Raw genomic sequence first — 15533 nt, 5'->3', positions numbered from 1 at the left:
TAGCAAGAGTGGATTAGCACCGCTGGAATCTTTTTTTAATTTTTTTTATTTTTAATAAAGGAATTTTTCAAAAGTGTGTTTGTCTTATTTAACCATTTTGACACTTTCTTTGTGAAATGGTAGGGGTACTTTTGTACCCCCTTACCATTTCAAACAGGGGGGGCGGGATCTGGGGGTCCCCTTGTTAAAGGGGGCTTCCAGATTCTGATAAGCCCCCGGCCCGCAGACCCTCACAACCAACGGCCAGGGTTGTGAGGATGAGGCCCTTGTCCTCATCAACATGGGGACAAGGTGCTTTGAGGGGTCACAGACCCCCAAAGCATCCTCCCAATGTTGAGGGTATGTGGCCTGGTACGGTTCAGGAGGGAGGGGGGGCCGCTCTCTCGTCCCCCTCTTTTCCTGCGGCCTGCCAGGTTGCGTGCTCGGATAAAGGGTCTGATATGGATTTTTAGGGGGACCCCCACGTCAATTTTTTTTTAAATTTGATGCGGGGTTCCCCTTAATATCCATGTCAGACCTGAAGGGCCTGGTAATTGAATTTAGGGGAACCCCCACGCTTTTTTTTTTTTTTTTTTTTATCAATGAATGAATGAATTGTCGGCTAATGCAGAGAACACTCATTGAGTGTTCTCTGTATTACGGGACCCGACAATAGCCGCAAGTGATTTTAAAAGACTTTTTTTCCTGCACAAATGACACTTTGTGCAGGGACAGTTCTAAGCACCAGAAACATGCGCCCCTTCACAGGCATACTATAGATACCCCCCAGCTACGAAATTTAAAGGAATGTTACACTTTTATTGTTTCACTTTAATCATTATTAAAATCTTTGCTCCTGAAAAAACGGCCGTTTTTAAAACTTTTTTTTGCATTGATCCATGTCCCCTGGGGCAGGACCCTGGTCCCCAAACACTTTTTAGGACAGTAACCTGCATATTACCCTTTAAAATGAGCACTTTAGATTGTGAACGTTCGAGTCCCATAGACTTTAATAGGGTTCTAAAGTTCACACGAAGTTTAGGTCTGTCCGCAGGTTCTGGTGCGAACCGAACAGGGGGGTGTTCGGCTCATCCCTAGTTGTCACCTTTCATATCGAAAGATCTCCCAAAACTGCCTGTTCTTATGACAACTCAACCACCTTCTTTTCCAAAGATAGTGGTCACCAGGACCAATAGAGTTTTTACGCTCCCCAGTGGAGATACACAGCAATACAGCCAGATAGAGGTCCTAACCCTTCCATATTCTATCCAAAACTAAAACAAAAGGCATTGACTTTACATCCATTTTAATCAAACTGTGAGTTAGGAACCCTCCATTATATTCCACAGGGAGATGAGAAGCAGATATGACATTCATGAATCATATTTCAAGATTTACATAAATGTTCACAGACCATTGTGTAAGCAATGGGCTGACTGCAACGTTTGGCCCGGGGGGGAAGTACAACCCAGAGGTGCATGGTGCAGCGACTCTGCCCCCCTCCTGCTCTGCCACTTTCCTGCCTCCTTCTGCCCCCCATCCCAGGCTGAAGCGCCGCTCCAGGTTCTTTCTGCTCACTGCTTTCTGCTGCAGGTTCCTGAACTGGTCTGGGGCTGACCAGGGAGAAGAGCCTCTGGTGGGGAACGGAGCTGGGCTCTGCTCGGACATGGCATACACCATTCATGCTGGCCAGGTGGCCTGCGCTCTGTACTTGTTCTCATCCTGTACTCACCAGGACACCAAGTTTTTCCTCCTCTTCACCAGGAAGCCTAGGCATGTCTGCAGTAGATGCAGTTTGTCAGAGGCGTAAGTAGAGACTTCAGGGGCCCCATTTCAAAAAAACATCAAGTGCCCCCCAACCTAAGCCAGGGGGCCCTTCCCTCCGAGGTCGGAATGTCTGACCATGTGTACAAGGGCTAAGACCTTTTTCGGTCATGCCCCTTCGACAGAAGCCGTCCGAACAGCCAGCTTCTAATGGACCCTCTGCCATACACACGGGCCGAATGTGGGCCGTTTTCTATTGAACTGGCCGATGCTGCCCGATGTACCCGGTCTGTGTGTATGGGACTTTAGGGTCTCCGTTCACCCCTTACATTAGTGACCTCCCCCATAGAGTGACTGTTTAACTGCCATACAGAGCTGTCACACACTGGTCTCCTGGTCTTACTACCATGGTGGGGCACTTTATTAGGGTCCTGCAGTGGAACCCTTTTTACATGTTCTGCATCAGGCCCCCTTCCTGCTCTTACATTAGAATCCCCCCTTACATCAGAGTACTCAGAGCCACCTTTACATCAGAATTCCCCTTTACTGTATATCAGAGTTTGCAGGGTTTGCATTACAGTGCAAAGTGGAACTCTGCAGACCCTAATGAAAAGGGAAACTCTGTGGACCCGATGTAATGGGGAGCACCATGGACCCCGATATAAAGGGGAGCTCTGTGGACCCTGATGTAAGGGGAAATTCCATGGACCCTGATGTAAAGGGGAACTCCACAGGCCCTGATGTAAAGGGGAACTTCACGGACCCTGATGTAAAGGGGAAATCCACAGACCCTGATGTAAAGGGGAAATCCACAGACCCTGATGTAAAGGTGAACTCTATGGACCCTGATGTAAACGGGAGCTTTGCAGACCCAGATGTAAAGTCCATTCCATTCAATGGATCCATTCCATGGATTCTGATGTAAAGGGAAAATTATAGAATTAGAATTTCTAACTCTTTCATATTCTGTCCAAAACGAAAACAAAAGGCATTGCCTTTACATCTATTCTAATCAAGCTGTGGGCTAGGGACCCTCTATTATATTTCATAGGGTGATGAGAAGCAGATATGACATTCATGAAACATAAGGGGTTCACTGGTGTTAGAGGGGAGTAAGGACACTGATATAAGGGGGACCCTTATATCAGTGCCCCTCTTACCTTAAGCCTAGTACACACTGCTATTTTTTTTTTCGTTCAACCCAGCAGGCTGAACGGATAAAAACTGACAGCTCAGGTTGGGGTATAACAATCTGATGTCAGTACAATGATCTCCCCTGCTGTTCTATTGTGTTCTGAAAGGGGGATGGTTCTTCCTTGAAAACACTCGAGTCAGTGCTCTTAGACCTTGCACACACGGTCGGACATTTTGACGGAAAATGTCCGATCGGACCATGTTGTCGGATAATCCGACTGTGTGTGGGCTCCATCGGACTGTTTCCATCGGAATATCCAACAGACAACGTTTTAGAGCTGGACTATAAAACTTTCTGACAACATGATCCGATCGGACTTTGTCTGATTGTGTGTAGAGAATTCCGATCGGACAAAGTGCCACGCATGCTCAGATCAAATTCCTAGACCAAAGCTATTGGCTACTAGCCTGAACGCAGTCCCGTCGTAACGAAATAACGTTGTCGCGTTACGTATAATCGGATTTTCCGACAACTTTGTCCGGCCGTGTGTATGCAACACAAGTTTCGGACAAAATCCGTCGGACAAAATCCAACGGATTTTGTTGTCGGAATGTCCGACCATGTGTACAAGGGCTAAGACCTTTTTCGGTCATGCCCCTTCGACAGAAGACGTCCGAACAGCCAGCTTCTAATGGACCCTCTGCCATACACAGGGGCCGAATGTGGGCCGTTTTCTATTGAACTGGCCGATGCTGCCCGATGTACCCGGTCTGTGTGTATGGGACTTTAGGGTCTCCGTTCACCCCTTACATTAGTGACCTCCCCCCATAGAGTGACTGATTAACTGCCATACAGAGCTGTCACACACTGGTCTCCCGTAGTCACCTGCAGGCTTTTGCCCACCTCTTCCCCGCAATCCCTCCTTGCAGTTGCTTTACATCACAGCACACACTGGTCCCTGAGATGGCTTCATGCCCCCTCCCTGTGCACCTGACCAGCGATGCGCCCCCCCCCCCCCTCTATATCCCTCCTTAAGTCAGCCCAGCCAAGACCAAATTGGGCATTTCAGCAGCCAGCCGAAAATGCTTCAGCAGTCTGTACTTTGCAAAGCAACAAAATATGACAAGACAGATATGTTTTTTTTCTTATGCACAGATTATAAAAAGAAATGTAGAATGTAGTTTTACCTGCAGTTTTTTGATCACGACGCCAAAAAAAGTCATAAATGGAAGGTTTAAAATAAACACTCCTACCCCAGCAAACACTGCAACGCCCAGTGTCTGGAAAGAAAAAAAATGGGATCAGTATATAGACAAACAGCATATGGAATATGAGAAAGACAGTTCTTATTAATTATAAACTACATCAATGAAGATCCAGCATCTGAAGCAATTAGATGGTGCCCTGTGGGGTCAGTGACATACAAATATGTAGACAGGACCTACAAATGCAGCATAGCTATGAGCTACTGAGCAACCTTATAAACTACCAACAACAAATATGGAATCAACTTAAAATGTCAAGGAAAATAGAGGAGAATTTGTTTAACAGTTATTGATTATTGTCATTTGTGCAATATACACAGTGATGATGCAGTTGGCTGTCTTGAGTTGCCTCTCCCATGCCATTAAATCCCAGCATAATTATGTACTGCCTCGCATATTGTACCCAATTAAGTTGTACTAGTAACACCCATGGCTACAATAGCAGCCAGGTACCTTAGTACTACTCTTCAGCCAAATGATGCATCCCATGGCATGTCCAAGGCAACCTGAAAAGCTAAAAAGTATTCTGATAGCTGAAGGTCTGGTCATTGGATGATAATGCTGTAAAGACAGGCTGCATGGCTGTAACTTTCTTATCCTGGTCATGTAAAGCTGTCCATACACTGGTAGAAGCTTGTTTGAAAACATTTGCTTTCGAAACATTAGTTCAATTTATTAATGAAAATTTTTTGTCATTTCTTATCTGAACAAAAACAAAACTCTAAGCCCTTGTACACACGGTCGGAGATTCCTACAACCAAATCCGTCTGAGTAATTCCGACGGATTAATTCCGGAAGAGGTCCGGAAGTGATGTTGCATACACACGGTCGGACTAAGTTGTCGGAAATTCCGATTGTACATAACGTGATGATGTTATTTCGTTACGACGGGACTACGTTCAGGCTAGTAGCCAATAGCTTTGGTCTCGGAATTTGATCTGAGCATGCGTGGCACTTTGTCCGTTGGAGTAGGCTACACATGATCGGAGTATGTCCGATAGGAGCATTTTGTTGGAAAATGTTACCGGCAAGTTGGAAAAATTGGTCCGTCGTATATTCCAACGGAAACAGTCCGATGCAAACCACACAGTCGGAATATCCGACAAAACGGTCCGATAGGAAACATTCCGACGGAATCTCCGACCGTGTGTACAAGGGCTAACTGTTATTGTGGTCATCAATTAGGACACGTTTCTGTATTGTGTCTATAAAATTGTAAAGGATTGTAAATCGAACATTAATATTGTATACATTGGTATGGCAATCTAATGAAGATTTTTTTGAGGTTGAACGAACATTCGGGGATGTATCAATGAAATGAAAAATTGTCGCAATTGAATGAAAATTCTTTGGTACCTCGAATGCTGTTGAACAATCTTTCACAGAGGATTGTTTGAAAATCCAACAGTGCATGGTCAGCTTTAACTGGCCAAATGGCTAGTGTCAGTGGGGAGGATGCTCATACTGTTGTATACTAAATGAGCTTTATAGGCTATACATTATTTACTTATCGCAAATTTCATATTGCTATCCAAAACACCAAAGAAATGTTGTGCTTGAAAAAATAATGTCATTATTATTTTTAGTCACTGACAAGCATGCATATTAGGAAACTAAGAACAAGGTTCCAATTTACATACATTTTCAAGGACAGAGCCTCAGAAAATATTAAAGCCCACGGATTGCTATGACAGCCAAGCAACTCATATTTTAAGAAGGAGGGATGGATAAATGGAAGCTTACAAACTCCTCAGAGTACAGCTCTTTTAAATGCCTGCCAACATGTATTATATGTTGTGTCTGTAACTCACCCATACACAATTTTCTGTGATTCTTGTATATTTTATTTGTATTTATATGGGTCTTCTCATGGTTTTCAATTTTCCATACACATTCCAAAAACATTGCAAGACTATATCGATTTATGTATCAGTTTAAGGCATTATATCATTGTGAGCTTCAGAAACCCATATGAATGTTATGGACTACAGACCATTATTAAAGTGCATGTTTACCCAAAACTATTTTGTAAAAGTTTTGGACTGTGGATAAAGATTAGTTTTGTCATAATATTGCTGTCTGTGACCCTGATGGGGATATTTACCCTCCAATTGTCACTGGGACAGAGTGACTGGCAATCCAAAATTGTTCAGTTATCACCTGATCAAGAGGGGAGGGTTAATCTTTCAGTAGGGAAGCCTGTACCAGTGACAGCTGGCATGGGGTTCAATTCACCCCCATTAAATCATTCTCTGCAGCTATTACCTTTTGTACCACCATCCCCCTCCCTTTAGAATGTAAGCTCTACGAGCAGGGCCCTCCTGTACCTTTTGCATTGTGTTGTCCCCCCCCCCCCCCCCCTATACATTGTAGATCACTGCATAAACTGTTGACACTATATAAATCATGAATAATAATAATAATAATAATAATTCACAAAAGCAACTCACATGTAGTATTTAGGTGTCCAGACACATTTTGCCTAAATATCACATATAATCCTGAAACTGTCAAATCACTATACTATTTTGCAGTATTTACCAGAAAATGCTAAAAACGCTTGGTAAATACCACATGAACAGGCGTTAAACTCAATTCACAGAAGGAAATAAATAATTAAATGCATGCAGTAATTAAGTAGTGGTCCAGGCATGCAGTCCCTAAGGAATGTGTATGATTTTAACTGGTTGTTAAGGAGCGGACGGCCGCCGGTGTTCTTCATAACCAGTAATTGTCATGGTTGTTAAGTAGGGTTCCCCACTGACAGCCGAATTTAAAGAAAAGCTTTGTCGGCATAAAACTTTTTTTACAAAAAATGTGTAGGATCCCCCTCAAAAGCCATAGCAAACCCTTATCCGAGCACGTAGCCCTGCAGGTCATTACGGGGGGGGGGGGGTGAGCGAGTGCCCCCCCCCCTCCTGAACCATACCAGGCCACATGCCCTCAACATGGAGAGATGCTTTGGGGCCGGAGGACTCTGCCTCCCCCCAAAGTACCCTGTCCCCATGTTGATGGGGACAAGGGCCTCTTCCCCACAAACCTGGATGGTAGTTGAGGGGTTGGGCTGATCAAAATCCGGGAGCACCTTTTAACAAGGGGGCCTCCAATCCCCCATTGTGACAGTGGGCGTGGGATCCACTCCCTGTACCAGCTGTCACAATTAAAAAGTAGCATGGCTGTGCGAAGCTCAGCCCACACAGCTGCATCTTTTATTCACACAGTTCTGTAAATGAATAAGTCTGGTCTTTACCATGGCAGTCAGCTTGCAGTTCTGAATGAACTGTGAGGGCACTGGTGAGTTCACTAATTATTACTGCACTTCAGCAGCTATCTGCCCATATGGTATAGTATGGGCAGACAGCTATACTAAGGTATGGGCAGACAGCTATACTAAGAGCCTGCAGGAACCTGAAATTGCGCCCATGATCTGTGGATCATGGATGCAATTCTCAGCAGGCTTCTGAGAAAAAAAAATAAAAAAAAATTTTACTTGCAAAAGTGAACAAAAATATCCCTTAAAATATAAATATTACATTTTTTAAGCCCTTTGCTCCTAAGGGCAAAACAATTCTAAATGCCTAAGCACAATGTTGCAAGTTTGACATGTGTTTATAAAACCGTACATATCACCACAACTACTTTGTGCATCCAGGTGGATAATACCTTGTTTTTTTAGGACAAATTGGGTTTTTATTTGGTGGTAAATGGTAATTGACATCTCCTGATTTTTTTCACTATCAAAGGAAAACTGCCCCATAATAGTAAAAAAATTAAATAAAAATTAATTTAGCTTTATTTTTATTGGTACTACTATAACCTTCTACCCAATAACACAAATACAATTTTTCTGCTCCTGACAACCACAGCAATATAATAAATCTGTAGCTAGTTGTTGTATTTTTTATTTTACCCAAAACACAATGACACTAAGCCCCTGTACACACAATCGGAGATTTCCACAACCAAATCCGTCGGATTTTGCCCGTCGGATTTTGTCCGTCGTATCTTGTCCGAAACTGTTGCATACACACGGTCGGGCCAAGTTGGCGAAAAATCCGATCTTTCAGAACGTGATGACGTAATTTTGTTACGATGGGACTACATTCAGGCTAGTAGCCAATAGCTTTGATGTAGGAATTTGATCTGAGCATGTGTGGCACTTGGTCCGATGAAAATGCTCTACACATGATCGGATTAGGTCCGTCCGGCCCAGTTGGTCGGGAAATATTTCCAACATGTTGGAAAATTGGGTCGGACGGAGATTCGGACGGAATCAGTCCGATGCATACCACACACAGTCGGATTATCTGACGACACGGTCCGATAAGACTCATTCCGACAGATTCTCCGACCGTGTGTACAAGGGCTAACACTGATATTAATTGAAAAAAATCTAAACAAACAAATTACTGACCCTGACCTAAACACTAACCCTGGCACTGACCTAGATCAAGCCTTGATCTAGGTATTTAATTATTTTTAAATTAGTACGGTCATAGTCCTTCCAATTTAATATGTTAGGGTTTTTTTTGTGTATTTGTCTATTTTCCAGGATGAGGTACCGGACATACACTGTACAACATTTGGGGGTTCTCCAGTGAGATCTTCCTTCCATAACCCCCCTTTTTTCAATACATTTTTTGGTGGCAAACACCGTAAGGAGCAGGGATTGTGGTGAGGTCAGTGGCTGGTGAGGCACTGGCTAGTATTAGAGCCAGATACACACAGGTTACATAGGCTATGATCATTAGACCGAGAGCAATAAATTTAGCACTAGACCTCCTCTGTAACTCTAAACATGTAATCTGTAAAAAATTTTAATGTATCGCCTTTGGAGATTTTTTAAGTACTGAAGTTTGACACCATTCCACGAGTGTGCACAATTTTAAAGCCTGACATGTTAGGTATCTATTTACTTGTCGTAACATAATTTTTCACATTATACAAAAAAATATTGGGTTATCTTTAGTGTTTTATATATATATATATATATATATATATATATATATATATATTCATGAAATAGTTTTTTCCCTAAAAAAAGCATATGAAAAATTGCTGTACAAATACAATGTAACATAAAAAGATTCAACGACCACCATTTTATTCCCTAAGGTGTCTGCTAAAACAATACATATATATAATATTATGATTATTACATGTAGGAGAGAAGAGTCAGAATTGGCCTGGCTGGCAAGGGGTTAATTACCATAAGTAATATACAAAAATTATTATATATTGTTTTAAGGTAATTTACTATAATTTCAAAAACTGTACTCAAGTAGGTGGCTTAAGGGACAAATTACTGAAGTTTGAATTTATAACTTCAAACCAGTACTTTCACAGTAAATAGATACTATAAATAATACGATTTTTAAAACAGCTTACCTGTAAAATCCTTTTCTTTGAAGTACATCAGGGGACATAGAGCCATAATAGTTACTATGTGGGTTATAGGCCACCTTCAGGTGATGGACACTGGCACACCCTAAGACAAGAAGTCCACTCCGTATGTAACCCCTCACACTGCTGGGAGTACCTCAGTTTTGTATCAAAGCAATACACGTGTACAGCAAAAAAGGGATGTACTTCGAAGAAAAGGATTTTACAGGTAAGTATTGTACATCACGGGAAACAGAGCCATAGTAGTTACTATGCGGGATGTCAGATAGCAATGCCAACTGAAAGGAGGGAGACACAACAAAAGTAGGGCACTAAGAGACTAGAAGACTTATACTGCAGCCTGCAGTACACTGCACCCAAAGGCGATATCCTCATAACCTTTTACATCTATTTGATAGAACCTGGTAAATGTATGGACAGAATACCAAGTTGCGGCCTTGCAGATCTGAGCCATGGAGGCTTGGTGATCCACTGCCCAGGAAGCACTAATAGCCCTGGTGGAGTGAGATTTAATATGAAAAGGTGGAATTTTCCTCTTTAAACCATAAGCTTGAACAATAACTTGACAAATCAATTTAGAGATAGTAGATTTTGACGCTGCCTGTACTCTCTTAGGACCTTCTGGCAACACAAACAAAAAAATCAGTTTTACGAATCTGAGCGATCACCTTCAAATAGACCTTGACTGCACTCACCACATCAAGAGAATGTAGTGACCTTTCTTCCACAGAATGAGGTTCTGGAAAAAATGAAGGAAGAACAATATCCTGGTTTAAATGAAAACCTGACTCTACCTTCGGTAGGAAATCAGGATGAGGACTCAATACAACCTTATCCTTATGAATAATCAAATATGGCTCTTTACAAAAAAAAGAGCAGCCAACTCTGATACTGTTCTTGCAGAAGATATGGCAACCAAAAAAACGAATTTCCTTGTCAAAAGGACCAAGAGAATATCTTGTATCGGCTCAAAAGTCTGTTTCTGTAATGCCGTCAGGACTAAATTCAAGTCCTAAGAGTTCAGGGGGGATTAATTCACATTACCCCCTGAATAAAACTATGAACCAGAGAGTGTGAAGCAAGTGGTCGTTGAAAAAACACTGATAAGGCCGACACCTGGCCTTTGATAGTACTCAAGGCCAGCTTAATTTCTAATCCCATCTATAGAAATTCAAGGATCCTACCCATGACATATATTTCCTGGGGTGCCAACCCCTGGATTCACACCAGGAGACATATGCCTTCCAGACTCTATAATATATGACTCTGGAGGCCAGCTTCCTAGCATTAATCAAAGTAGAAACTAGTGAACCTGACAGCCCACGGTCTTTCAGAATGTGTGTGTCAATAGCCAAACCGTTAAATTTAGCACTTGTAAGGTAGGATGGGACACCGGACCTTGCAAGAGAAGGTCTGGCCAGGGTGGTAGGATCCATGGGTCCCCTACTGCAATCTTTACCATCTCTGCATACCAAGATCTCCTGGGCCACGCTGGGACCACAAGAATCACCTCCTTCTCTTCCTGTTTGATCCTGCGAAGAAGGTGTGGAAGAAGAACAGGAGGGAACGCATAGGCCAGTGAAAACTGATCCCACAGAAAAATCAAGGTATCTGTTCCTCATGCCAATGGATCCTTTGTCCTTGACACAAAGTTGTCGATCTTCTTGTTGAACACAAACAGACCCTCGTCCAAAATTTCCCATCTTTGACATATTAACAGAAAGATGCCGGTGTGAAGAGACCATTCTCCTGCGAACAACTGTTGGTGACTCCACCTGACAACTCTTCTATTCCTGGAATGAAGACTGCCAATAGGCAAGGAATGTTGTCATCTGCCCAGGATAGGATATAATTTACCTCTCTCTGAGCCGCATGACTTCTCGTGCCCCCTTGGTGATTGATATAGGCCACTGTTGAGGCATTGTCAGATTGGATCCTGACAGGACAATTCCGTAATCTAATCGTCCGGGCCTTCAGGGTGCTGCCTGAATCTCTAGAATATTGATGGGCAAGGTCATTTCTGTTTTGGACCATTTTCCTTGGACAGATGCTTCTCCCAGGACTGCTCCCCAGCCCAGAAGGCTGGCATCTGTTTGCACCACCTTCCAGGTAACTGGTAGGAAGGACTTTCCTTTCTGAAGATTCTTGGATATCAACCACCAACTGAAGCTTTGACGCACTTTGGGGAATAAACTCATTGGGAAGTCTAGAGCTTGGACCTCCTTGTTCCAAGTTGACAGGATACTGTTTTGCAGCAGTGTTGAATGAATCTGAGCATAAGGAACGGCCTCGATTGAAGAAATCATCTTTCCCAACAATCTCATGCAAAGTCGAATTGAAGGATTCTTCTTTGCTTTGACCACCTGAATCAGTTCCCTTATGAAACTGATCTTTGCCTGCGGCAAAAACACCCTCTTCTGAGCTGTATCTATGATCAGGCCCAAGTCATGCAATCTCCTTGATGGTTTTAAGGAGGATTTCTCTAGGTTGAGAATCCAACCCAGGTATTCCAGGTAGCTGACTGTGGTGACCACACTCTGGTTTAAGCAGGCTACTGACTGATCTATCAAGAGTAGATCATCTAAATAAGCTAGGATCTTTATACACTGAGCCCTTAAAGAGGAAGTAAACCCTAATGGGTTTACTTCCTCTTTTTCCCTGCAAAGGTAAAGCATAATGGACTACTATGCGTCGCATAGTAGCTCATTATGTGTCACTTACCTGACACAGGAGCCAGCGAAGTCGCCGCTGATCCCTGTAGTCCGCCGCATCCATCTTGCTGGTGGCGTCTCGCAGCTCCGACCAATGACAGCGGCGAAGCCGCGATGACGTCACTCCCGCGCATGCGCACGGGAGTCGCGTCTCGCAGCTCCGACGCTGCCATTCGGCGAAGCCGCGATGACGTCACTCCCGCGCATGCGCACGGGAGTCGACAAATTAGGCAAATCCATTCTTGGATTTGCCGCATTTAGTGCGCTATCTTCCCCTCACTCGTCTCCATGTCAGGCCAGGGACAGGTCCGGATTGCCGTTACCGACCTGGCTCCTAACTTTTTAAGCTGGCTCCTAGATTCCAAGCAAATTTGTCAAGCCCTGGTCTACAGGACAAGTCAAGTTTTTGTTCACAGAGGATATAGCAGCGTCAATTGCTGGAATCCCCTATTTCTTATTAAATTCTTCCTCCATAGGATAAAATGTTGAAAACTTTTTGGGAGGAAAAAAACTGTTTATCTGGGTGCTCCCACTCAGAATACATACACTTTTTCAGTAATGAATTGATAGGAAAAGCATGAATAGGCTTGGGAGGCTTTAGTGAACCCAAACAAGAAGTGGGCTCATCGACTAATTCTGCTACTGGCAGCAAAAATGTGGAGGGGACCAATTCAGTAAGATTGTACCAACAACCTTTCTTGTGAACACGATGCTTCCGTATTAGACACTTCAGAAGGGGAGTCATCAGCCCCTATTGGTCCCCTGAGAGAAAAGTGTCACCTCTCCCCCCTGTTCCTCAGTTTGAGGGTCCTGGGTAATGAACAGGGACCTATTACCCTTAGTCCCACTCTGGGATGCGATTAAGGCATACATTTTTTGTTCCAAGCCTAAAATGGTTGAGTAATAAATCCTCTTCAGTAATATATACAGGGGCTGCAGTGCTAAAAGCAGCTGCAACACCTGACGTTCCTGGTGGCTCACTCTGACCAGCCACTGTCACTCTCAGGGGAGGATGCCATCTTTTGTGAGATGGTTTTAGGCTTCCTAGTGGCTGTAGAAGTCTTTCTAGAGCCCTTTTTTTAGGTGTTTTTACCCCCCTTCCAACCATAGCCCGATGCACAAAGCAGAGGTACCATCAAAAGGTACTGCTTGAGCAATAGTCCAGCCCTGCTGCTGCTATTAATGCTCTGAATGATGCAATAGTCAATGTGTCAAAAGGAATGCCTGTGTCACCAAACCTCTTTCATGTCCCTCTTGCTGATGTCCCTCCGTCAGCTTGCAGTAGTAAAAATGGTGCTTTAAAACACAGTCCAGCACTGGATAGTGGAACATGCCAACGCCGCGCTAAGCCCCACTGCCCTCCGTCGCCTTCGCTCTCCCTCTCTTTTTTAAAAGAGAACTTTCCCACGCGAGCGCGGGCCTCTGATCCTATGGGATCATTCTGAGAGGGGGGAAAATGGCGAGGAGAGAGCCTGGAAGCCGCTGGGTAGGGAGGCGTGCGGATTGTTTTTTTTATTTTGTTTTTCTCCTGACATTCTTCCTCGAGAAGTGAGGGAGAATACAGCACAGGAGGGGAGAATACAGCACAGGTGGGGGTGCCTGGTGAGGATGAAACCCCCCCCAGACTTACCAGAGGTCTGCTGCTGGCTAGAGAGAAAGGAAGCCTGCTGCTCCGGACACATTGTGATCTTTGAGCAAAGCATGAGAAGGTATGTGCTCCATACAACCCCCAGTGGTGACACATAGGCATGACACCATTTACTAATTTAAGTAAACATTCATAAGAGAATTAAAATATTTATTAGAAAACTCCACTCACCTTTCCAGCCGCAGGGTTTTCTGTGGTAAAACCGACAGACCCAATCTTCACCCTTCACGGTGGGCTCCGTTAATAAACTTAGCACCTGAAACTGCACTTGACACCCCTAAGCTGGTCTCCCCTAAACTTTCTGACAGACTTACACACCTTTACATGCTACATAGGTCATACCTGACCCCTGGGCGGCTGTCCAAGTTTAGACCTGGCTATGATCCAGCATGTCCTAAATGTGGTGATCCCCAGGCCACGTTCTACCATCTCCTTTGGTCCTGTCCTGAGTTGCAGGTTTACTGGAAGCAAATTGTTGACTTCCTCCACGACCAAATGGGCTCCCCTCTGACGCTATGCCCCCGCCAATGTTTGCTGGGGATTCTCCTCGTATCCGAGGAGGCAAGGATCCCGACTGTTTTCCTACAGGAGACCCTATACCTAGCCAGACTGCAGATAGCCCGCACCTGGTTGCGCTCTGCGCCCCCCACCGCCCGACAATGGAAGTCGGCTGTCAATGCCACTCTCCCCTATAAAAAACTGCTGTATATGCATAGAGGCTGCCCGAGCAAGTTTGCCAAGCTGTGGGATAAATGGATGGGGGATTCAGATACATGTACCGACTAGTGTAGTTTGTGGTCTGTACGCCTCCTTACACCTACCCGGGTTCGGCCCGGCGAGTCTAGCTGTCTCCGTGGTTGTAGGTGGGCTTCCCGCCCTCATAATAATGGTTTCCTGCTCCTCTCTGCGAATTACTTTGAGTAGGATGTATTATGGCTCGGCATATGACTCCCAACCTCTGAGGTCCTCTTTTCCCCCCATATCTGAACACACTGTATTGCCCCTTGCTTTTTATGTAATGTGCAACCTGTAAACAAAGAACCCCCCCCTCCTTGTGTTTTTCAGCCTGTGGTATTGTTAGCAGCTGTTTTCTATCCGTATATTTGGTGTATGTTGCACCCCATATGTGTTACTGTTATCCTATGTATTTTGTATGCTCAATAAACGTTCTTTTTTCAAAAAATAAACTTAGCACCTCCACTGGTAAAATGTTATGGTCTTAATACCAAAAGTACTGGATCCCGGGGTCCAGCTCTCTAAAAAGAGAAGCGTTTACAGGCAAAACCTTGTTTCATCGGACACAAGGACTGGGTACCATTAAATTCGGCCTAAAAGACACTTTGAATGGATCCATCTGCATAGCTAGCCCCAGCAAGCATTGCTCCAGTGAAGCTCAGCACAGCACATCTTCCCTCATGACCAACACCTTAGACACTGGTGGAAAAAAAAACGGAGGTACTCCCAGAAGTGGGAGGAGTTATATAGAGAGTGAACTTCTTGTCTTAGGGTGTGCCAGTGTCCATCACCTGAAGGTGGCCTATAACTCACATAGTAACTACTATGGCTCTGTGTCCTGTGATGTACGATAAGAAAATAAGTTATCTCATAACATAAAGCATAATATGATT

General features: G+C 44.0%; 1 protein-coding gene across 1 annotated transcript in view; it reads right to left on the bottom strand.

Annotated features, from left to right (window-relative positions):
• The window catches only part of LOC143924555 (multidrug resistance-associated protein 1-like), a 435651-nt gene that overhangs the window by 249317 nt on the left and 170801 nt on the right, over positions 1-15533 (bottom strand). Inside the window, exon 12 of the mRNA XM_077448932.1 lies at positions 4066-4158. Within this exon, the coding sequence (XP_077305058.1) occupies positions 4066-4158 (93 nt within the window). The remainder of the gene's footprint in view (positions 1-4065; positions 4159-15533) is intronic.

This window comes from Lithobates pipiens, unplaced genomic scaffold (assembly GCF_037356315.1).
Source record: "Lithobates pipiens isolate NorthernLeopardFrog02 unplaced genomic scaffold, aLitPip1_a1.2 Scaffold_22, whole genome shotgun sequence".
NCBI classification, from domain to species: Eukaryota; Metazoa; Chordata; class Amphibia; order Anura; family Ranidae; genus Lithobates; species Lithobates pipiens.
This window is presented reverse-complemented; position numbering and strand designations above follow the sequence as displayed.